A 22,129-nucleotide genomic window follows, 5' to 3' on the forward strand; every position below is an offset into this window, starting at 1 on the left:
GACCCATCAACACCCCAGGTCGGGGTATCTTCAAACAAACCCAAGGTGCTCTTTTCTGGGGCGAATGTCACCTCCCAATGCCACGCCAACTCCGCTTATGCTTCTCCTTTCTCGACCGTTTCATCGATCCCCACCGGGGGCCTAGTCGACGATGGCCTTGGCCGTGAAAATCAGCGCATCTCTTGCATCTCCCCCGCCACCAAACACGTTTCTAACGGTTAGAACGGCGGAAACATCAATGCATAAAGGTTGGGTACAAAGGGCCAAGTGTGTACCCATACCTACATCAACAAGGCTGGTTCAAGCCTTTGGCAGCGGCTGGCGAGAGTGTTCTTCTGCGCGCCAGTTTCGTGTTTTGTGAAACAAGCGGGGCCTAGGGGCCCCCGAAGACGCCCAGGGAGGCCCAACCCGGCAGTGAAAGCCGCGTTTCGCGCTGGGGTTTCCCGTAAACTTTGTGCCGGAACGCTACCACAGAACAGATAGCAGTTTCTAGTACCACGGTAGGCAGGAATATCAGGGGGAATACATAAAAAACAGGATTGAAAAATAAGAATAAAAACAGGAAGGCAGCTTTAGCCTCGAGAGCAGCTGCCATCCCAAATCGGTAGTGCCCTGTCCAGCGTGGCAATCAATTTCCAACCGTCAATGCGCCCATCTGGGAGCCACCCCCTTGTTCCCCAGGGCCTTGGCACCAAACGGACGAGGCCGCGGGTCTGGAAACCCCCTACCCATGCCCGGCTTCCAGGATATTGCGATGCCCACCAGAGGCATAAAGGAGATCGCCCAGAGCAGCAAGCACGCGCGGTGATCCAAAACGATGGATTGGCGTGATCTGCAGCCGCGAAGACGTAACGTAACGATCGCTGGACAGAAAGACGATTTTCTAAAGAATCTATTATTAGGATTCTACCCACTTGACCATCTCGCAGTAAGGCACTGCCATTGGCCCGTGGGGTTGACCTCGCCGACATCTGGTCCTTTGGGTGGTCCGGAATCTTTGCGTGGCCGGAAATCATCTCGTCGGACAACGGGAGTCACTTTGCCAACGAGGGCTCGAAAACCCTGCTCGACCTGTACGGCACCAAGATGAGATTCGGACCTGCGTATCATCCTCAAACTTCAGGGCTGATGGAGAGGAATCCAGTTTCTGCGAGTAATATCCAGATCAACACCTCTTGCTCCCTGCTTTCGCTCCGGCCAGGTCTCAAAGCCCAAGGTATGGCGTCTGCTGGCTTCTCACCGGCACCATAACTTGGGCTGCGCTGTCGCTCCTTCCGTTCTTATTCTTGTATAGGTATATTCTCCCTATTCAGATCCATTATCAGTAGCCGCGATTTAGCTTCTTCTAGTACTGTTGTCCAGATCAGCACCCCCAGAGCCTTTCCACTCAAAGTCAATCTTGTGCCGCTTGCTCCTCCCTGTAGGCTCCTCGCCTTCAACATCATCTTCGTCTTCCTCATAGTCGCTCATCTCCCAAGCCGGCGACCCGCCGCCCTCCTTATCCCCTCCCTTTTCGATCGCCCGCTCGTGCTCCCGCTCCTCCATCTCGTCGTGCCGCCGGAGCAGCTCAAACAGCTCCTGCACGGGCCTGACTGCCCTCCTCAGCGCCGAAAGAATCGTGACGGGCGCGCCGGCGTTGAGCGCCGCGGCCACGACGGCGACGCCCTTGCGCCCCCTCCACCGGCCTCCCACGGTCTGCGCGGCCGCGCACTTGTGCGCCACCGCCTCGAGGATCCGCCCGTACGGCACCTGCCTCGCGATCTTGGCGACCCTGTCCGGCCGCGCGAGTAGGTAGCGCCTGTGCATGTCGAGGACGTCGTAACTCGCCAGGAGGCCGCCGATCTCGTCGTCGCCGACCTCGGCCGCCAGGTCCAGGATCTCGCCCCAGTCCTCGGCCAGCCAGGCGCCGTGCTCGAGCAGCATCTCGGTGACGGTGTAGTCCGAGTGCCCGACGGCCTGGTACAGGGCGCCGACGTGCTCCCCGTGTGTTCTGTACACGTCGGCGCCGTGCTCCAGGAGCATGCGTGTTATGCCCTTGCGGGACGCGCACGCCGCAGCAATAAGGGGTGTCCCATACCGTCCGCCTGAGGCGGGATTGACGTTGGCGCCATGTTTCAACTGCAGCTCGACCATGTCACCGCGCCCCGCCACCACGGCCACCTGTAGGGCAGTGCCGTGGACGCGGCAGGGCGCGTTCGGATCGCAGGATCCCTTGCGGTGATCCAATGCCGCCTCCAGGTCTTCGAGATCCCCTTCGAGTACGGCATGGGCCAAGAAGTCACCCACCAGCGAGAAGGATACCTGCATCGTCCGAGCCAAACCCATCTCTTGCATTTGCCGCTCGGGCTTGCTCCCCAGCATGGCCTGGAACTCGGACCCGCGCACAAAGTTCTCCTCGCTCCAAGGGCTCAACAGATCCATTGCACCCTGTGACCAGACGTAGGTGCACGCGTCCACCGTCGCCACGCGCCCGTTGTTGAGTTCTACCTCCACGCTGACATTCTCTCCCTGTAGAAGCGGCGCTCCTTCGGGCTCGGAACTGAGTCTGGACACGACGCTTCCGCCTCCGGAGCGGTCGGCTAGGTGGGCGGGGTTGAGACTGGACAGGTTGCTGTCGCTATAAGAGAATAGCAGATCCAGGTACCTCAATGCCTCAGGTCGAAGGCCAACAATTAAAAATCCCACTACCTCGCCAGAAGGTTGGATCTTCCTATATCTTTTCCTCCCTCTCCTCCTCAAAATACTTTCGGTATACTCCGCCGACCGTTGTATGACCGCGCAGTCGAGCCCCTGCGGCCTCCATCGGTCATAACCCTTCAGCTTTGCGGGTGTCATGAGCTCGCTGGCCCGCTGGATGGACCAGTCGGCCTTGCCCCAGTCCTCCGTAGCGGGCCGGAGGCGGCGCTGCAGGATCGGACTGTAAAACGGAGAGGCTGTTGACTGGGAGGCGATGGCGTTCAGGACCGATGGGAACATCAGGCGGCCATAGACAAAAACGTATTTGGCCCGAGAGGAGGCGGAGGATTTCTGGATCTCCTGCGGGGAGAAGTGGTTTGTTCCAGCTAGGATGTACGAGGGAACCAAGGAGGCGCGGGGCAACGGGAGACAGTCAGAATGGCGGAACGGTGGCGGGGAAAGGCGATCTGGGCAGACAAACTCTTCGTCTGAAGCCTCAACCTCGTGTGATGTCTGGCCCGGCTGGGTGGTCTCAGGGCGTAGCGGCAAGGGAAGTCCTCTAAAGCGGCCCGAGTCACCCTCGTCGCCACTGGTTGAAGAGAATCTCGTCTTTTTGGGGATCTTGCCCGCCGGGGCTGAGGCAGGGGACTCGGTCGGCCCGGGAGTGGATACAGTTGCGACAGCGCCAGCGAGGCTCAGAACACCGGTGGCATTGCTGTCTTGTGAGGATTTCGGGCGTGGTTGCGCGCCTTCTTGCTCATGGACTTGTGGTGGAGGCGGATCGCCATTGGGCTTTGTCTTTTCGGCTTTGCCGATTTCTTGAGCAGCAGCGGCTTGCTTGGGACTACTTGGTTGGCTAGTCAACTGAGCGGCTGTTTCATTCTCCTCGCCACTCGCGTTCCCCCCGGCCGGGTGGGTTGTCTCCTGTTCGGGGAGGAACTTAAGGACCTGACAATCGCCTTGAGTGATGAGACCCGAAGACTGCAGAGCTCCTCCGTGCACAAGCTGCGCAGAAGTCGGTGATTCGGAGGAAAAGATACCATCAACTGAAGCACACTCAGGGCATATGTAGTCGAATTGGGACCTGGCGTCGAGGACCATCCCGCGCAGTTGCGCAGCAGTTGGCCTCTCGTCTGACTTGGGGCGTAGCATCATAGATATCCACCCGAGCACTGCGTGGTCGAACCCAGCAACCGCCCGGAGTTTTTCGATCCAGAGCTCTGTCGCTAGCGGGTTCAGGCAGATTCGGTGTGGATCCTCGGTGCCGCGGCGCTCAAAGAAGCGCAACATGTCATCGTGTGTGTGGCCAAGCAGGATGGTTGCCATCTCGAGAAAGACGCACCCGAGGGACCAGATGTCGCTGGCCGTGTTGCGGTCCTAGCCCCAGACTCATTGTCAGACAGACAGTTCCAGAGAAAAAGGTTCAGCAACTTACAGCGCCATCCATTACTTCTGGGGCCCAGTACCGTGGCGTCCCCTCTCTGCAGTTCCCGTTTGTGGTCAAGTGGCCGTCAAGACATATCCTGGATGTGCCAAAGTCTGCCAGGAGTATCTGCCCGTCTTTGACCAGGATGTTGCTAGGCTTGATATCCTTGTGCCGCACCTTCTTGCTGTGGATGTAGGCCAAGGCCGTAACAAGGCATCCGAAGAAGCCACGCAGAGTCCGCTTCCGATCGTCCGAGCTGACCTGATCGGTCAGGAGATAGCCAAGCAGGTCGTAGTCGGCAACGGGACTCATAATCAGCCCCAGGTGCGTCGGGTGCGTATATGAGCCGACAAGCTGCACCACGTGCCGGTGAGAGAGCGTCTTGAGTGTCTTTAGCTCCTTTTGGAAAGCCGCAAGCTGCGTCATGTCCTCTAGCACTGACTGGCCTCTATGTATCATCTTCCTCGCGTAAGTCTTGGTCGTCTGGCAACTGTACACCTTGTCGACCTGTGCAAACCGACCGCGGCCTAGGTTCATCATAGGGTAGAAGTAGGTCTGAACGTCGCCGGACAGCGTCACATGCTTCCCGCCCGCCTCGAGCGCAGCGACATCTCCTTCTCTCTTGCAGCGCACCGACTTTTGCAGCGCAAGGAAACGGCCTCGCAGCTTGGCACCCCTAATGACGTCGGGGAGATTGCCTTCGTTGTAGGGAAGATAGTGGTCCGTTCTGTCATCAGCCATGAACCTGTCGATCGTTTCGTCCGAGACGCCCATTATCCACAGGACCGAAAAGGTGCGCGGGCAGTAGCTCCAGCTTGCTCTGCCGTAGTCGATGAGCAGCTGCTTGATCTCGGCGAAGACGGCATCCTTGAGGATCCAGCGGTCTGCTAGGGGGTCTTTGGGCTCAGGGAGCCATTTCCGTAGGCCGCGCGAGAATAGTTCTCTAGGAAGATGCTTGGCTGCGCTGACGATGCTTTCTGTCACAGGCGTCAGGAGGCTCGTATAGGAGGCTTGAGGTGGCGCCGGCATGTAGACGTGTTTGATCTCGGCGGCAGGCGATTCCTCGTCTCCTCGAAGAGTCTCGCAGTAGGGGGTGTGGTAGATGAGGGTCATGTTGAGAGATGGAAATGTAAGAATCTACGAGTAGGTACCTCGGTCTCCACTAAGACATGAGTGCAAATTTCATTGAGGAAGGCACGGATATTTAGGCCGCACTTTCCACGAGACTGGGCTACGGATGAGCTTCAACGGATGAGCTTCAACGGATGAGCTTCAACGGCAGGTGCTCGGGAGAGACCGAATATGTAAGGCAGGCACTCCAACTCTGGGCTGGAGCATTATCAGACGGGATGAGGCATTGCTTGACCTCCAGATCGACATGACCCATCACAGGACTGTGCACTGCCCATCCCAGTTCAACGAATTCCATGCGAGGCAGATCTATGCCATCATTCCCCGAGGCCGTCAAGACAACACATTAGGATACAAAAGGACTACTGTAATCCTTTTCGAATTACAAAGCTGAAGCATAGCCACGCCGGTGTCCTAGAACGCGGTCTGCACACCGACACTCTTTTGCGAAAGGGTACTGCAGCCGCGGGGATATTTGTCGCCACACGAACACCATTCGACGCCCAGCCATGGTGAGAGAGGGTGATCACTGGTAATTTTTGCTCAAGAAGGATCTGGTGTGCCATCACAGCCCCTCTACAACACGCAGCCAGCTTCGCCCTGCTGCACTGTGACGGCATCCGTCAGCCCTTGGCCTTTGAGGTCAGGCTCTGCCATCGACAGCATTCGAAAGATGGGAATTTTTTTGTAGCCGTCCGAAGCCATTCAAAGCTACGCAAAAAAGCACGACCAACATAGAGCACACTCCCTTAGACTCCCCTCTCAACAACTGCGGCAGAATGGATCCTGGGACTGCGCTAGGCGCCGTTTCTCTGATTTTCCAGGTATTTTCGGGCTGCATCAAAGGTGAGGGGCATTCACAATATCCATAATCTACGATTTGCATCACGCCCGACAAAGAAGCTGACCGAAGCGCGCGTAAAGGCTATCAATTACTTTCGGCTGCCAAAGGCCTCGACGACGACCACAAATTCTTCCGCATTCGCATCAAGAGCGAGCAGTACCGTCTCCTCAACTGGGCACAGATCGCTCAGCTGAGCGAGAACGACGACACTCTCACCATCAGCAGATCCAGCAAGACGCTGCTTCTCGATGTCCTCGACCAGCAACACCGCCTGCTCCTCCGATTTGGGCGCCTGGACGAACGGCTAAGACCTCTCACAAGGCCGCTTCTGCTCAGTGACGAGGTTGATCTCGGTCGAGACGCAGGGGTCAATTACAGGCAGCGCGATGGAGAGCTCGAGACTCTCATCGGGGACGATGACGTGCAGCGGCGCTTCCCGGCCACCAACCCACTCCTCATGAAGTCGCTGAAGTTCATCAAGAAAACAAGTCGCTTCCCAACAAGTATCCGCTGGGTAGTATCCGACAAGGCCAAGATTGAGGAGCTTCTGGGAAGACTAACGGGGCTGAACGACTATCTGGACCAGCTGCTCAGCACCCAGCAGATGGAGCTGCTCAGTAGCCAGCAAACCCGGACGAACTACCAGATCCTGCAGCTGAACAACAAGATAGACCAGCTTTCTGACCTTTTCAAGGCAGGAATGCTCCAGGCAACAAACAAACGAGAAAGCGAACATCTTTCCGCCTCCGTTTCGCCCTGGCTTTTATCAGACCGCAATGATTATACGATGCGCCGGGGATTAGAGGGGAGCCTGGCGCAGCTTGCGCAGACCAAGGTCCTCGTCACAGCAACAGAAAGAAAGCCATGTCCTTTTGTGCGCGACTTGCTCTCCACCCTCCAACTAGAGACTTCGGTGTGGACGGACGGCCAGTCTTCCAGGCTTGCTGAGAGAGATATCCAGTTAGTGGAAACGCACAAGAGTTCACAAAGCCCAGATATCACAAGCCATACCAAGCGGACAACGGCATGGTACAAGCCGTCGTCACAGTCCTGGCGCGCCGTGTGGGTAGAGTGGAAGCAGCTGCCCCGCGTGACAGACGGGGGCCGCATCGGCAGAACCACCACAGAAAGGCTCGAGGCTCTGGTCGGCCTGCTACGCGAAGACAAGCACACGCGCCAGTTCCGAGCGCTGCGCTGCCTAGGCTACTACGTACACACGACAGCCCAGCAGAGCGACGGTCAGGCGGTCAGGCTAGACTACGGCTGCGTGTACGAGAACCCGGAGGGCGTCGACCCCACAGCCCGCCCGGTGTCGCTGCTGGAACATATAGTCGAGCCGCGGCAGGCAAGGAAGACGCCCTCGCTGTCGGCGCGCGTCGCGCTGATGCGCTCACTGGCCGAGTCGCTAGAGCGGCTGCACGCCGTGAACTGGCTGCACAAGGGCCTTCGGTCAGAACACATTATGTTCTTCCCACCAGACTGCGCACCTCCACATGATGCTGCCATCAGTCTGGATATCTGCCGTCCCTACCTCACAGGCTTCGACTACTCCCGTCCCGCGGCGGAGCGATACAGTCATATGTCCGAGACAGCGTCGGCCGACGCGGCCGAGGATCTCTACCGCCACCCGGCTGTGCAAGGTAGAGCCCGGTGCTCGGCCACCAGTCGCGGTTACAAGAAAATCCACGACATCTACTCGCTCGGCATCGTGCTCTTGGAAATCGCACTCTGGAAGCCTATCTTCAAAATCCTCGGGCGTGCGCGCGTTGAGGATGTCAGCGCCAGGGAGGCCGCTGAGGCCAAGGAGACGCTGCTGAGTGGGGGGCTTGGCGTCACGAGCTGGCTCAGAAGCAACCTGGGGGACACGGTCTCTGATGTGATTGTGGCGTGTCTCACCGGCCCTATAGCCTTTGGTATCGCGGGTCTCGAGGACGAGGAAGGGGTGCAGCTGCAGGAGCGGTTCTTCGAGGTCGTCGTCAAGCGGCTGCAGAGCCTGCGCATCTGATTGCCCCCAGTAATCACACCTAAGCATCTACCATGCGGCTATCCTCAAGCCACGTGGCTACAGGTGGCACGTACCCGTCAGCCCTCATGCTTCACGACGCATGCTGTCCTTGTCGACATTCTCGGACGAGCCAACGAGGCTACGCCCTGGGCATGGCCTTTCGCATCCCGCCTGTTACGCTTCACCGCTCTGCTCGGAGGCTTCGGCAGCTGCCCGCAAATGTCCACATCAGGCATCGGGCGGAATGTTGCATGTCAGCTGTACTTTACAGGAGTGAAACCGGCCGTACCCAGAGGCGTGCTCGCTTTGTCAGGGACAATGAGACTTGAAGCCCGCGATCCGGCGTGAAATACGCATCGTATCCCTACCCCAAGTTAACGGGCGGGTAGATCCAAGACATAGTCGATGATCTGAGACAACCCTGCTTTCATGTCTCTGCTTTCCGAGGAGCCGGCGGCGGGTTCCTGGTGGAACAGGGCACCGATGATGTCTGTGTAGAAAAGAACCCACGCCGTCTGGTGCGCTCATATTGCGCAGCCCTCTCCAAGGAGAGGCACTAGAGTGGCCACAGTGAAGAAAGAAAACGCAGTCCATGGAGACACCCAGGCGGGCCCCCGCATGGAGCCCGAGACACCAAGCTAGGCGGCGTGCAGCCGCAGTCGGGAAGGGACAAATGGGCAGCCGAACCACCAGCGGACGCCGGAACCGCTAGCGAGGGTTCAACGTCGGCGTGTTGCCCATCCAATGGCTGCCCAGGTTGTGGTCGTCATACTGCCGCTCGCGTCCCCCAACAAATCTCCCGAGAGAAGGCAGGGAAGGCTTCTAGAACGCGGCGTGCGACGCGCTTGTGTAAGCACGTGTGCCGGCTCCATGCAGGCGCCCCGGTGCCTCGTGGCAGCAGGAGCGATTCGAGAAGTCTAGGGGCGTCACCGTGGACGCCCAGTAGTGGCAGACGGCCTTTCGTCCCATGTGACACGACACCGAGAGACACCAGACGCGAGGGGCCTTCCATCGCTGTTCGGTACCCGGGCGCAAGCTCCAATAACGGGCAGGATCAACCACAATTGCTCCCTGGTCCTACGTCGGACGGCCAAGCCGGCTGTGTGCGGCAGGAATGCGCCTGTCTCGATAAATGGCCTATCAACTAAGATGCTCGAGGGAAGCCAGAGTAGGAGCGGTGAATGCACGTTCCCCTTTGCGTTAAGTGCAGCTCGAGCCAAAAGTATCACCAGTAACTGCCTCTGTGGTTCGCTGGATGAGGACAAGGGTTACAGTTCCGCCATGCCGTCACGTCACCGCTTTTAAGATTTGGAACACCTGCAGAGTCTAGACGGCGCTCAGACTAGAGCCCTTCTAGAAAGGAGCATTTTAACTCGAGCCACTGCGCCCAAAAAGCTCATCTGCGTTATGTGTGGTGGAGACAACATTACCCCTGACCCAACATTGAAATCCGTCCTCTCCGAACTCGCGCTCAAGAGCTAGGTGGGCCTACCGAGCCAAACTTAGCTCCTGCTCACTCGAAGTAGCTCCATATTCCACTTTGACACCACGACCAGCCCATCATGTCGTCCACTGAGACCCCCTGGCGCAGCCTCTCTAGGAGCAGTCGCCCTGCTGGCCAATGCGAGCTGGAGAACAGGAAGAGTTTATCTCGGGGCTCTGGAAACAACACCAGCGATGCCGAGAGCAAAGACATCCCGCCTCGGGCCCAAAGCCCCAAACGCGAGAGGGCATCATCCCTGACAGACCTGCCTCCCGACCCCGACGCGAGCCTCACGGAGGAGCAGCGAAAACAGGTCGTACGTGACTATACACAATCCTAAATCTCCCTAGTGTTCCAAGTTTCCAGACTAACAGCCGTCGTGTCCCGTTTGCAGGACAGAGATCTGGTCACAAGACTAGACTGGAGGTTGATGCCATGGGTAAGCCTGGGAGACAACGAACTAGACGAGTCAAACGCGTGCGTGCCACTTCTCTCCCAACCCTCGATTGCTAACCCGTTCCCCGTGCGGCTCCCTCCAGCTGTGTCTGCTATACCTCCTTGCCTTCCTCGACCGGACGAACATCGGGAACGCAAAGATCGCAGGCCTCGGCCCAGACCTCGGCCTGGACACTACGCACTACAACATGACGCTGAGCATCTTCTTTGTGTCGTACGCCCTGGCCGAGCCCGTCACCAACGTTTTGCTCAAGAGATTCCGCCCGTCACTGTTCATCCCCATTATCATGTGGGTGATAGGGACCCTTTCTTTATTTTGACCGTTTGCACGACAGTTTCCTAATCATGCCTGCTGGCCATCTCGACAGGATCCTCTGGGGAATCTGCATGCTCTGTATGGGTTTCGTCCACAACTGGAGCGGACTCATGGCGTCGCGGTGGTTCCTCGGGCTCACAGAAGCCGGGCTCTTCCCAGGCGTCAACTACTATCTGTCCTGCTGGTACAAGCGATCTGAGTTTGGCATCCGAGCGGTAAGGTGATATGACTCCAAATATCAGCAAAAGAAAAAGACGACCGGTTCTAAAACAGTCACAAAAACAGGCAATCTTCTTCTCCGCAGCGGCCATCGCAGGCTCCTTTGGTGGCCTCCTCGCGGCTCTGATCGAGAAGATGGCAGGCATGGGCGGACGACCGGGCTGGGCGTGGATCTTCATCCTCGAGGGCCTACTAACGGTTCTAGTGGGCTTCGCGTCCTTCCGCATGGTGCACGACTTCCCGGACGAGGCGCGGTTCCTCTCGGCCGCGGACCGCGCGCGCGTGACGCGACGTCTCAAGCTGGACCAGCAGTCCTCGGCGTCGCGCGAGGACTTTAGCTGGGCGCCCGTGATGGCAGCACTCTCCGACTGGAAGACGTGGCTGGCCATGTGCGTCTACGCGGGCTGCGACATGCCCCTGTACGCCTTCTCGCTCTTCCTGCCCTCCATCGTCGCGGGGCTCGGGTGGGGGGAGGAGGACCAGGGCGGCGGCGCGGTGCGAGCGCAGCTCATGACGGTGCCGCCCTACGTCGCCGCGGCGCTGCTGACGGTGCTGGCGGGCCGCGTCGCCGACCGCACCGGCCAGCGCGGCCTGGTCAACGTGGCCGCCGCCGCCGTCGGCATCGCGGGCTTCGCGGTCCTGCTAGCGGCCGAGTCGCCCGCCTGGCGGTACGCGGGGACGTTCCTGGGCGCCGCCGGCATCTACCCCTGCGTCGCCAACACCATCTCGTGGACGGCCAACAACGTCGAGGGCGTCTACAAGCGCGGCGTCGTGCTGGGCATGGTCATCGGCTGGGGAAACCTCAACGGCGTGACGAGCTCGCACGTGTACTTTTCGCCGCCCAGGTTCGTCGAGGGCCACGCCGTGGTGCTGGGCTTCATGGCCGTCTTCCTGCTCGGCGGCAGCGTGCTCATGACGCTGCTGCTGCGGGCCGAGAACGCCCGGCGGCTGCGTGGCGGTCGAGACAGCTGGACCGAGGGCAAGACGCGGCGCGAGGTCGAGGCGCTGGGGGACATGCGGCCCGACTTTTTGTATATCGTCTAGCAGGGAGGAATGGTCGCATGGATGGTGCGCCTTGTATTTTTTGGTTTGAAATCATGGCTTGGGACAACAGAGTATCCAAGCCGCTGATGGAACAGTCCTGCCCCTGAAACACACTTTCTGCCACAAGTCGAGCGGTGCGCAGAGAACAGAAGCCTCGGCTGGTCGTGGTGGTCAATAACCGGGCTTGTGGGTGGCTTGATGCAACGCTAGATCCCGATCCAATACCCGGTCCAGCAATAGAGGTCACGGCCGACTCCAGGTGCCGGTGCGGGGTCGATGCCGTCGCCAGCCAAGATCTATGGCCCGCTCATATGGACAATATCTGCCCTGGTCAGAATGGGGTACGAACCATCAATTGGCAGTGACCGATCCGTCTGATGCGGGGTACGTGAGGGTATGGGGTTCACGATCGGCTCGGCCAGAGTCGTGCTCCAAATGGAGGCCTTTGTTGAGCCAGGCCGACTCTTGGCCGCCCGGGGAAGGCCGGATTAAAGGGGGTGGAGACCTCTACAACACGGTTTATTTATAAGGGCAGGGCACGCCGTCATTTCAACAGCGTATATAGATACCCATCTAGGCAGGCTTTAGTTTCGTCCGTCTCAATACCGCTCCTTGCAGCCCTGCGCATTGCGTCAGCCAGAACCTACACATATAGAAACCATGCTGCTGAGCCCACAACTTCTCCTCTCAGGAGTCAGCCTGCTGGCCACCGTCACCACGGCATCACGACTCCCACACGCCGCCGACATGTCGTCATCACAAAACCCACAACTCGCAGCGCGAGAGCCGCGGTCGCAGCCGCAGCAGAGCGATCAAGGGCCGACGGTCCCAACCCCAATCATCTGCACCGAGACCAACAACACCGAGAGCAACAGCACCACAAAGACCTGGGCGCAGGTGCTCTCGCGGTTCCCGCCAGGCTCCCTGTCGGCCACGACGGCGCTGCCGGTGCCCGGGCTGACGGTCGACTTCCGGCTCAAGGTGGACCTGAACCCCAAGATCGGGCTGGGCGAGGGGCCCTGGGGGCTGCGCAACTGGGTCAGCTTCAAGGGCGGCGAGTGGAGCGCGTCCTGGGGCGGCGGCGCCGTCGAGGCGGGCGGGCAGGACGCGCAGCTGCTGATCGAGACCAAGGCCACGTACGTCGACACGCGCTACCTGCTCATCACGGAAGACGAGACGCCGGCGCACATCATGGTGCAGACCACGGGCTGGCGCACGGGGCCGCCCGACGTGCTGGAGCGGCTGTTGGACCCGGTCGAGGGCGACAAGGTGCCGGCGAGCGACTACAGGTTCCGGCTGTTCATCCGGCTCGAGACGGGGGATCCGCGGTATTACTGGGTCAACGAAGGCATGTGGTTGGGCAGCGGCATCAGGAGGGGGTCCGAGGTGATTTATGACGGATATCGTGTGCTGTAGATGTATTTTGTGTTAGTCTGATGTGTACATCAGTGCATCCACCTACCAATTACCTCTCCCGCCTTACTTAGTACAGCAGGCGGTGAGGCCCCGCCGCCAACACCCCCGGCAGAAACACCTCAACCCCCTGCAGAATTTCCGTCATGGCTCCTCCTCGGCTGATTCACTCCCCCATGTCGTCCGCCCGTGTCGTCCCATTGATGCCCGGAGAGCTGGTCGGCCTGCTGCTGCTTCCTCCTCTTCGAGCAACGCATCGTCGTCGTCGTCGTCGTCGTCGTCGTCCCCCACCGGCCTAGTCGAAAAAGTCGGCTTCGGTCCCTCGCCGGGCTGGATTAATGGCGACCCCTACGCCTTTCCGTCCGCTGCTCGGGCCGAGCCGCATCCTGTTGGGCTCCCTTAGGGCGAGCCGCCGGGCATCGTCGTCGTCGGCGCCCCTGGCCGCGGCCGCAGCACGATGCATCGGCCGGCATCACCGCCACGCCGCGGCCTCGCGATCCTTCTCATCACTACCCCCGTCCCGGCCCAACGACCCGGACATTGAACGCATAATCCAGCAGGCCGAAGCAGCCGCCGCCAAAACACCACCACCCCCTAGCACCTCGCCCAACACCCCCAACTCCTCCCCCACCGAGCGCCCGGAGGAGGCAGCCATTCCCGAGCCCGGGCCAGAACCACAGCCCAAAACCTCAACAAGAAAAACACCCCCCGAAGACGGCGACTTCAAGCCCACCGACGGGCGGCCGTCCCCCTTCTCGCACTTCATGGACAACCTCCAGACCCGGTTCCTGGCGGGGACGCAGACGCTCAACGAGCTGACGGGCTACGACTCCATCGAGGGCATCAAGCGCCGCAACGCCCAGCTCGAGGCCCAGCTGTCGGAAGCCCAGACCACCCTCCGCGATGCCCGGGCGCGCTACAAGACGGCCCATTCCGCCCGCGCCTCGACGCAGCGCGAGGTCACGACCCTGCTCGCGCGCAAGGACAGTTGGGCGCCGCCCGACCTCGAGCGCTTCACGCACCTGTACCGGCACGACCACGCGCTCGAGGCCGAGGCCGCGCGCGCCGCCGAGGCGCTGACCGAGGCCGAGGCCGACGAGGCCGCGCTGTCGCAGCGCCTCAACAGCGGCATCATGCGCCGCTACCACGAGGAGCAGATCTGGTCCGACCGCATCCGCCGCGCCTCCACCTGGGGCACCTGGGGCCTCATGGGCGTCAACGTGCTGCTGTTCCTGGCCTTCCAGTTCGTCGCCGAGCCCTGGCGCCGCCGCCGCCTGGTCACGAGCATCGCCGAGGGCGAGAAGGGGGTTTTGGACGAGGTGCGCCGCGAGCTCGAGGCCGTGCGCTCGTCGCTGGCGTCGTTTGAGAAGGCCGGAAACGCCGCCCGTGGTGGTGGTGCCGCTGCTGCTGCTGCTGCTGCTGCTGCTCCCATAGCAGCCACGCCGCCGCCGCCGCCGCCGCCGCCGGCAGACGACGTCGCCGTCCCCTCGCCACCACCCCTCAAGCCCATGTCGCCGCCCCCACAAAGATCATCCTGGTCTGAACTCGCCTCGGACCCCAAGCTGTGGCGGCCCGCCGTGACGGACCTGTGCAGCGACCTGTGCAGCGAGAGACGCGTGCAGCTGCGTATGCGCGATGTGTCCGTCATCGCCCTCGAGAGCGCCCTCGCTGGCGCCATCGTCGTCGTCACCGCCACCAGCCTCGTGTTCAGGAGGTGAACAAAACACGCATTATGAAAGAGTGAAGAAACCACATCGAGATGAACCTCTTTCAAAGCCGTCAACTTCGACAGGGAGGTGGGGCCCACGTCACTTTTGGAGCCATGTAAATAGAAAACATGCCATGCAATTCCTACGCGTCATGGCAACCACACACACCCTATCGCTGCTTCTGATGACGGTCAGAGAGAGAGAGATAGAGAGGGGAGGCGATACTGTAAAACAATGTGCAGAAACAATACAGGAAAAATCCTCGAAACGCCTGCCCCCTATTTGTCCCTCCTGGACGCTCGCCTCCACGCCTTTCCTTCCGTCTCCCCCGTGTCCGTCTCGAGCTGGCTGAAGAGAAGAAATTGAGCTTTGACCTTGTTTATTGTATTGAAAAGGCCGTCTATCAGATGTGCCATTCTCGCCGTCAACTTGCTCCAACGAGGGGTATTTCCAGTCGAGACAGTCGTTCTGACCAGCGAGGCAAGAAGAAGAAGAAAAACACCCCCGCATCAGCCCGGGTTCATGTCTCCGGCTGTCTCGTTTACTACAGAGCCCCCGCCTACCCGCCACCACATGGCCGTCCCTTCCGTGACGGAACCGGCCTCCAGGCTTGACATGAGGGGCTATCGCAACACGCCCAGCTCCAGGGCAAAATGGTCGTCACCCGTCCGTGCCCAAAGCACAATGGGTGCTTTGGGCAGTATCAGGGCCGTCCCTACTCAAGACAACCGCCTGAGGAAACAGTGGCGGGATCGGCAGTACTCGGATATCGGCCAAGCCCCAATCCTGGGCTTCTCACGAGTCTTTGTTGATCCAGTGATCAAGGGCGTCGTATTTACTTGTACAGCTCAGTCAAAGTCGGCCGTGTACGAGAACCCACGGAACTCTTCTTGCATAGCTTGCGAGAGGACTAGATTTGCAGACCCAAGTTAGTAAAGAGTAGCCCCAAAGAAGAAGGAAATTCGACAACATACCCGAATTCACAGGAGTCAGCACCGGAGTCACGCTGGTGAACTCGGCGTCAAAGTTGCTCGTGTCGGTCGCGTTCTTGATCTGTGGCATGAACGGCGGCTCTCCGCGCTTGTGGTATATGTCGTCCCACACGATGTTACGGAAGAACGGTTGTGACATGACCTCTTGCGCGTCCGTCGGTCCGCTGCCCAGCCGCTGGTCGGGCTCGCGCATCAACAGCTTCTGCAGGATCGAGACCGAGTCTCGTGGCATTTGGATCGGGTACAGCGGCTCGTCCGTCAGGATGGCGTCGTAAATCTCGTCTTCATCCTCGCCACGGAACGGCGACTGCTGCAGGAGCATCTGGTATATGAGGACGCCGAATGCCCACCAGTCGACTGCGCGTCCATATTTCTTATCCAGGAGGATCTGTGCGAGTGGCGAATGTTAGAAGACATTCTGCTTTTCGGTCTACCATCTGAACTAAGAAAGCCTTACCTCTGGTGCCATAAACTCGGGCGTGCCGCAGAATGTGCTCGTTGTTGATCCGTACCACATGTCCTCCTTGCACAGACCGTAGTCTGCAATCTTGATGTGTCCATCAAGTGTCAGGAGGATGTTGTCGAGCTTCAGGTCACGATAGATGACGCCGTTCTCGTGGAAGTACTTGAGCGCCAAGCAGACCTCGGCCGCGTAGAACCTAGGCGAATCAAAGGGGTTAGTAAGCCAGGGCACACCGTCCAAGAGGTATCAAAAAGAGGTATCAAAAAGAGGTATCAAAGACTTACTGCGCCCGTTTGGATCCAAACTGGCCACGCTGGATGTGCAGCATCAGGTCACCTCCGCTGATGTACTCCTCCACAAAGTAGACGCGCGTCTCGGTCTGGAAGCAGGCGTGCAGGTTGGTGAGAAAGGGGTGACGCTCCCGGTTCGCGATCAGGAACACACGCTTCTCGGACCTGATGCTCTCCACCTCGTCGTTCTCGATGATGAACTCCTTCTTGAGCACCTTGATGGCGTAGAGCCTCCTAGTCGTCTTGGATTCCGCCAGCATGACCTTGCCGAAGTTGCCCTTGCCCAGAACCGCCAGGAAGTTGAAGTGGTCAAGCCCGATGCGCTGGCCCGTGCCCGGGTCTGTAGCCGAGGGCAACGGTCTCTTAGCCGAAGTTGGGATGACAGTACCTGCCGTGGGCGAGATGACAGTCTGCTCCGCCGGCGACTGGGGCTTGACTGACGACCCCTGCTGCTGCGGATATTGCTGCTGCTGTTGCTGGTACATGGACTGCGGCGACTGCGGCTGGGCAGGGCGAGCTTGCTGCTGCTGGTAGCCTTGCTGTTGCTGCATCGCCTGCTGCGGCTGGCTGGGATAGCCGCTGCTCAGGTTGGCATAGTCGGCAGGGTTGTACTTGCGCTGCTGCGGTGAGCCATAAGGCTGTGCGGGCTGTTGGGGCGGCGACTGAGACGACAGGCTCGGTGCCAGGCCATAAGGATCATCTTCGCGGCCCTCGGGAGATCCATAGCCTCCGGCGCCATACCTTCCACCGCTTCCGGATCCATAGCCAGCCCCCGAACCTTGCGACGAGAGTGCCCCGGGCATCGCCGACATAGCAGCAGTAGCCGCCGCTGCCGCCTGTGACGACGTGGACGCCCTGTCGGGAGACGTGATGCGCTGGGGAGACGTCTGGCTCGAGTACATATACTTGGCCGCTTCTGTCGCCTCAGGCGAGGCCGACCCCGGCCCGTAGCCAGGCGGCATGCCTGCGCCCGAGTACGAGGCTGAAGGAGCGTGACCAGACGGTCCCACGGGCTTAGTCGCTGGGCGCAGCGTCCGGTCGCTCATCGAAGTTGCCTTCTGCTGCCGCTGCTTCTGTGTTCTGATGCCTTCGAGGATCTGGTTGGCCACAGCCATCGACATGCCGCAGAAATCGGGCACCAGATGCACGCACTGCGCGTGTGCGGCTAGGCCGCACTCGCTGCACTTGCGGCAGTTCTTCTTGCCAAAGGGGAGCAGGTAACCGCAGTGGCAGCACCAGTTGGCCGTGAGGTTGGAGAAGGCCTGGAACCTGTGGGGGATGCGGTGGTTGATCTTCTCCTCCTCCGGGTCCGTCTCGGCGTTGGACTTGCTGATGCACTTTGTCACGACGCTCGTGTAGCACTTGATGTGGCACGTGTACTTGCAGTCCTCGCACTGCATGCCCGCGCCGCCCTTGAGGAAGTCGCCGCAGAGAGCGCAGCGCATGATGTTGTAGAACTGTCGCTCCACAAACTTGTGGCCGTACATCTCGTGCACCTCCTCTTTTCGCTGGCGCACGGCGCCCTTGCGGTTGAGACCCAGGTCGACGGGGCGCCGGTCCTTGTTCTCTTTGAGGAAGTTCAGGCTCAGCTGGATCTGGCCCGTCGGCTCGAGGTTGAACCACCCCGTGACGGGCTCTTGGGGAACCTGCCCCATGGGCATCTGCGCCTGCTGGGATCCCGGAGGGTACCCCTGCTGCTGGCCCTGCATTCCCGGCGAGGTCGGGCCGCCGAGCTGGGGCTGCTGCGGGTTCATCGGGAAGCTGGGCGGCGCCTGGCCGCGGGGATCGCCCATCCTGTCGGCGGACACCCACCCCAGATTGCTAGTCTCGGCCTCGATCCTCTTCTTCCGCAGCTCCTCGGCGATGTCCGAGACCCTGACCCAGAGCATTCCGATGGGGATAAAGTGCTCGGCGGGCTTGTCGTACACGGTAATCTCAATCTCGTTCGCCTTGTCGATCTCGATGTTGTGGTACTCGCCCTCCCACCGGTCCGTCCGCGACATCTTTGTCCTCGCCGCGACGTTATCCTCCACCTTGACGGCAACAAGCGACTCGGGACCCCGGGTAAATCGGCCGACGGGGGCATGGTCAACATCTTTGATGGCAATCACTCTGATAGAGAGCTGACCGGTCAGGGGCTTCCTCAAATTGGGCATGTTGATACTGTCATCTGCAGGTGAAAACTCGGTCAGGAGGTGTTGCCAGAGGCGCACATGGACCAGCTGTAGCAGAACAGCGTGTGCAAACGCGGCGCACGGGGGAGGGAGAAAAACATACCATCCGCAGAGTCTGCCGAGTCGACATCGATATGCAATTCCTCGTACCGCCTGAGTGCCTGCTTCAGAAGTACTATTTTTTGCTTGCTCTCGACCCGACGGGCAGCTGCGTCCGCTCTGCTCTTCTTATCGCCCTCCATCTGGTACAGCTGCACCATCTTCTCGATGCCCTTCAGATACTGCTCCTCAACATTGAGCTTGAACTGGATCTGCGACAGCATGAGCTGAATGCGAGGGCCGAGGTGGGGTGTGTCGTATTTGATCAGATCTGCCATGTCAAGACAACGAGAGGCGGTCAGAATGGCCCAGTCACGTTGTCAAAGAGAAAGGGATACTCAGGGCAACAGCGCATACCTAGCTTGGTGAAGTTGGGGCGCCCCTTAGGCATGCCGCTCCTAGGTGGCTGCGCTGCAAAGGGCCCCCTGGGAGGCATCATGTCACCGTGCTGACCGATCTGGCTGTACTGCGTCGAGCCGTAACCCGACTGGTCGCCGTGGGAGCCGTCCTTGGGCGGCGGAATCGGGGTGCCGTCCGAGTCGGTGCGCATGTCGGCGCTCCGGGGCCGCGAGGACGACGAGGCGTCGTGGCCTAGAGTAGAACCGCCAAGGCTCATGTTGTCCATTCCGGCGCCCATCTTGCGCATCTGCAGCTCGCGCAGCTTCTCCTCGAAGAACCCGATGTTGCGGCGGCCATCGCGCATCTGGCTGTCGATCTTGGAGCGGACGGCATCGTTGTTGGTCTGTTGTCGCATAACATTTGCCGCATTGATCAGGGCCCGCTCGCGCTCGATCTTCTTGTAGATGTCTTGTATCCTGTCATCTTCGTTCATGTTTGCTAGCTGGTGAGACCGCGCCGGCCGAGGCGGCACGGGCGAACAGGGCAGGGCAGCTCGGGCTTAGAGTCGGGTGCGAGTCGGCGTCGCTGTTGCGACGGCGGTCTGGAGGGATGGCGGAGTAGTGGCGGTGATGGGGATTTGTCGTGTCGGCCTGGGCGCCTGCGGGGTCGTTGGCGAGCGAGGCACGAGCTTCGACCCTAGCTCAGGTCTCCAGCCGCTGCTGTCCAAGGCCCAGCCCAATCGGTCGGCGGTGACTCAGGACTAGGGCTGAGGAGGCTAACAGACGACGGACGGGTGCTTGAGCCGGCTTCTACAATGGCTCGCCTGTCTACCAAGGAGGTAGGTAGTTACCTACCAGATGCTGGATTCGACTTTGCCTTCTTGTCTCGCTTCTGTTTGGATTGTACCGAGCCACCGACCAGGTCGGTTGGCGGGATTGGACAGCAAGAAAAAGGCGCCCCGTGTCGATCCCAAGTTTGAAGCTTTCCCGGGTTTGAGGGTTGGAGCTGCTGGGACGCTCTGGTCCCCTGTCCTCGGGCTGCGACAGAGCAAATTGCCGATAGTCGGCAGGCGATGTCGTCAGCGGCAACGAGGACGGCGGGGTTGTCGTGTTTCGAATGGCCGCGGTGGCTTCTGGTGCGCTTGCTGGTCCGTCTATATTGCCCGAGGCAACGCACACCCTTAGTAACAGCAGACGCCTAATAGCAAAGCAGAGCTCCCCGAGAGATGGCGGTGGCGGAAGCAAGGTCAGGGCCGGCCGAAGAATGCTGGTGGGAAATTGAGGGGAGGCGAGATTCCAGGTTCCTGTTTTTTCTGGTCGGTCCACGGCGGCCGGCCGAACGGTCTTATTATGGGGTCGGGTTGGTTTGGTGGCGGGGTCGCAGTCAGGTCCGTCTCTGGTGCTGGTGGTCCCAGTGCATCAAAACCAAGGGTGGGCAAATGAGACGATGGATGTTGGGCAGCGGCACGTTGCCTGCAATAAGTAATGCATTTCAAGACGGATCCGTCATGTTTCCAATCCCTTCTCTGGAGCGATGGGAGGCAGAATAAGATACGGGTGGGTGGCAAGGGAGGAAGAAGGAGGGAGCCGTATCTACGAACGTCTCTCGATTCTTTGTGCTCCAAGTCTCGGCACGCCGTACACATGCCCACCGCCGTCGGCCCAAGTGTCCTAGGGTGCTAGGTTTGTCCGCGTCGAGCACCATCCATGCACCTGCCCGCAGCCTTTCTCTGGTACAGTTCCAGTTGAGCACTCCCACACTGGAAGCAGCCGGACGCTCCGCTAGCGTGGGGGGCGTCAGGCGCTGCAGCCAGGTGATGCCTGTGCTAGATGCTAGAACCCGTCAGTCCAGAGCTCCAGAGCTCCCCTGCACCGTGCCATCTCTCGTAGGACCTTTCCCCCACCGCCCCTCCACAAGTCCTAGACGCAAAGGGCACAGGGAGGCCTCAGCCATGCGCCACCAGACGTTATTCCATCCGAGCCACACGCTCGCAGTCTTGATGCCATGTGTGAGCTGGGGTCAGTGAGTGGCACAGAGTTGGACCGAGCACTGACTGATTCCAAATAAACGACAAGATATCAACACCCCCTTCCAACGCCAAAGGGCCTTCACATCTACCTGTGAGCTTCGTTGTGTCGGCTGAGGCCGCTGACCACAGCCTGACAACTTCCCTTCTAATATTCTCTTTCGGCCCGTTCAGCGGCCCCATATCCATCCTCCACCACACTCGGGCGACTCAGCTCCACGTAGCCGCAAAGCGTCAAAATAATGACCAACCAGCGCGCTCCTAATGCAGTCTCACAGTCTAGACCGACAACGCCCGTTTCGCGCCTCGCATCGAGCGTCCCGCTACCTCAGCCCTACAAGTGTCTGATCAGGTGGCCCCCCAACAAGCCGTTCGGACGCCGAAATCCCCTTCCCGTCACAGCATCATAGATGCTTACCCGCTTGGCTTCACACCATCACCGTCAAAATGCGCTACTACCTCCGCTATTGGTTGGGACTTGCATGGAGGGGGCGAAGTACCCAATCCTGCAGGTCATCGAGGGGATCGCGAGCTGGCCCGGGCAGGCGGCGGTCGGCAATTATTACCGTGCATGCGGCCCGCACGTGCGTAGCACAGCATAGCGTCGTGTGTGTATGTTTGCGTGTGTTTCCAGGGCGAAGGCTGAGCCTCTAGCATTTCACGACATTTGTTTGCGGGGCGATTTGTGGTTGTGCGTTCATGATAAAAACATGCCCATTTACCTATGATTATGCTTGTGACATCCAAACACATGAACATGACACCCCAATCTCCAAAAAGGACCATGAAATTCATTTGGCTATCAAAAATCAGGATGGCTGCCCAAAAACACCACTGCGTCATGTTGATATCCTATCATAACACGTTCCTGACTTACACGCCGCCTCGTCACACTTACACCACTACCTCTACCCACCTACCAACAGATCAAGACGTGTACTCCTTCTGCAGACTCTTGGCGATGGTGTTGAGCCTGTTTGACAGCGCGTTAGTGAGATGACCAAAGGTGTTTGTTTCACGAGGT

General features: G+C 59.7%; 7 protein-coding genes across 7 annotated transcripts; 5 read left to right on the forward strand and 2 right to left on the reverse strand.

Moving 5' to 3' along the window:
- Positions 1 to 730: 730 nt before the first annotated feature.
- On the forward strand, positions 731 to 1,377 carry GGTG_09110 (hypothetical protein; the record flags this gene model as incomplete). The annotated part of the gene is made up of 2 exons (XM_009226954.1): positions 731 to 804; positions 930 to 1,377. The coding sequence occupies 2 exons, from the start codon at positions 731 to 733 to the stop codon at positions 1,249 to 1,251; spliced, it is 396 nt and encodes a 131-aa protein (XP_009225218.1). The 3' UTR covers positions 1,252 to 1,377.
- Positions 1,329 to 5,215, reverse strand: GGTG_09111 (serine/threonine protein kinase; the record flags this gene model as incomplete). Its single annotated transcript, XM_009226955.1, has 2 exons — positions 1,329 to 4,053; positions 4,112 to 5,215. 2 exons carry the CDS (start codon positions 5,213 to 5,215, stop codon positions 1,336 to 1,338), a joined length of 3,822 nt encoding a protein of 1,273 aa, XP_009225219.1. The 3' UTR covers positions 1,329 to 1,335.
- A 797-nt stretch (positions 5,216 to 6,012) lies between these two features.
- Positions 6,013 to 8,271, forward strand: GGTG_09112 (hypothetical protein; the record flags this gene model as incomplete). Its single annotated transcript, XM_009226956.1, has 2 exons — positions 6,013 to 6,079; positions 6,158 to 8,271. 2 exons carry the CDS (start codon positions 6,013 to 6,015, stop codon positions 8,080 to 8,082), a joined length of 1,992 nt encoding a protein of 663 aa, XP_009225220.1. The 3' UTR covers positions 8,083 to 8,271.
- Positions 8,272 to 9,411: 1,140 nt separating this feature from the next.
- Positions 9,412 to 11,600, forward strand: GGTG_09113 (hypothetical protein; the record flags this gene model as incomplete). Its single annotated transcript, XM_009226957.1, has 5 exons — positions 9,412 to 9,881; positions 9,960 to 10,004; positions 10,105 to 10,310; positions 10,390 to 10,552; positions 10,623 to 11,600. The coding sequence occupies exons 1-5, from the start codon at positions 9,645 to 9,647 to the stop codon at positions 11,598 to 11,600; spliced, it is 1,629 nt and encodes a 542-aa protein (XP_009225221.1). The 5' UTR covers positions 9,412 to 9,644.
- Positions 11,601 to 12,187: 587 nt separating this feature from the next.
- Positions 12,188 to 13,146, forward strand: GGTG_09114 (hypothetical protein). The gene has a single exon (XM_009226958.1). The coding sequence runs from the start codon at positions 12,261 to 12,263 to the stop codon at positions 13,014 to 13,016; it is 756 nt and encodes a 251-aa protein (XP_009225222.1). The 5' UTR covers positions 12,188 to 12,260; the 3' UTR covers positions 13,017 to 13,146.
- A 121-nt stretch (positions 13,147 to 13,267) lies between these two features.
- Positions 13,268 to 14,731, forward strand: GGTG_09115 (hypothetical protein; the record flags this gene model as incomplete). Its single annotated transcript, XM_009226959.1, has 1 exon — positions 13,268 to 14,731. Exon 1 carries the CDS (start codon positions 13,352 to 13,354, stop codon positions 14,729 to 14,731), a length of 1,380 nt encoding a protein of 459 aa, XP_009225223.1. The 5' UTR covers positions 13,268 to 13,351.
- Positions 14,447 to 20,615, reverse strand: GGTG_09116 (AGC/PKC protein kinase). Its single transcript, XM_009226960.1, has 6 exons — positions 19,098 to 20,615; positions 18,745 to 19,011; positions 16,462 to 18,637; positions 16,172 to 16,373; positions 15,697 to 16,102; positions 14,447 to 15,632 (listed from the first exon to the last, which is right to left on the reverse strand). The coding sequence occupies exons 1-6, from the start codon at positions 19,570 to 19,572 to the stop codon at positions 15,571 to 15,573; spliced, it is 3,588 nt and encodes a 1,195-aa protein (XP_009225224.1). The 5' UTR covers positions 19,573 to 20,615; the 3' UTR covers positions 14,447 to 15,570.
- Positions 20,616 to 22,129: the final 1,514 nt, after the last annotated feature.

This window comes from Gaeumannomyces tritici (assembly GCF_000145635.1).
Source record: "Gaeumannomyces tritici R3-111a-1 unplaced genomic scaffold supercont2.5, whole genome shotgun sequence".
Lineage (NCBI taxonomy): Eukaryota > Fungi > Ascomycota > Sordariomycetes > Magnaporthales > Magnaporthaceae > Gaeumannomyces > Gaeumannomyces tritici.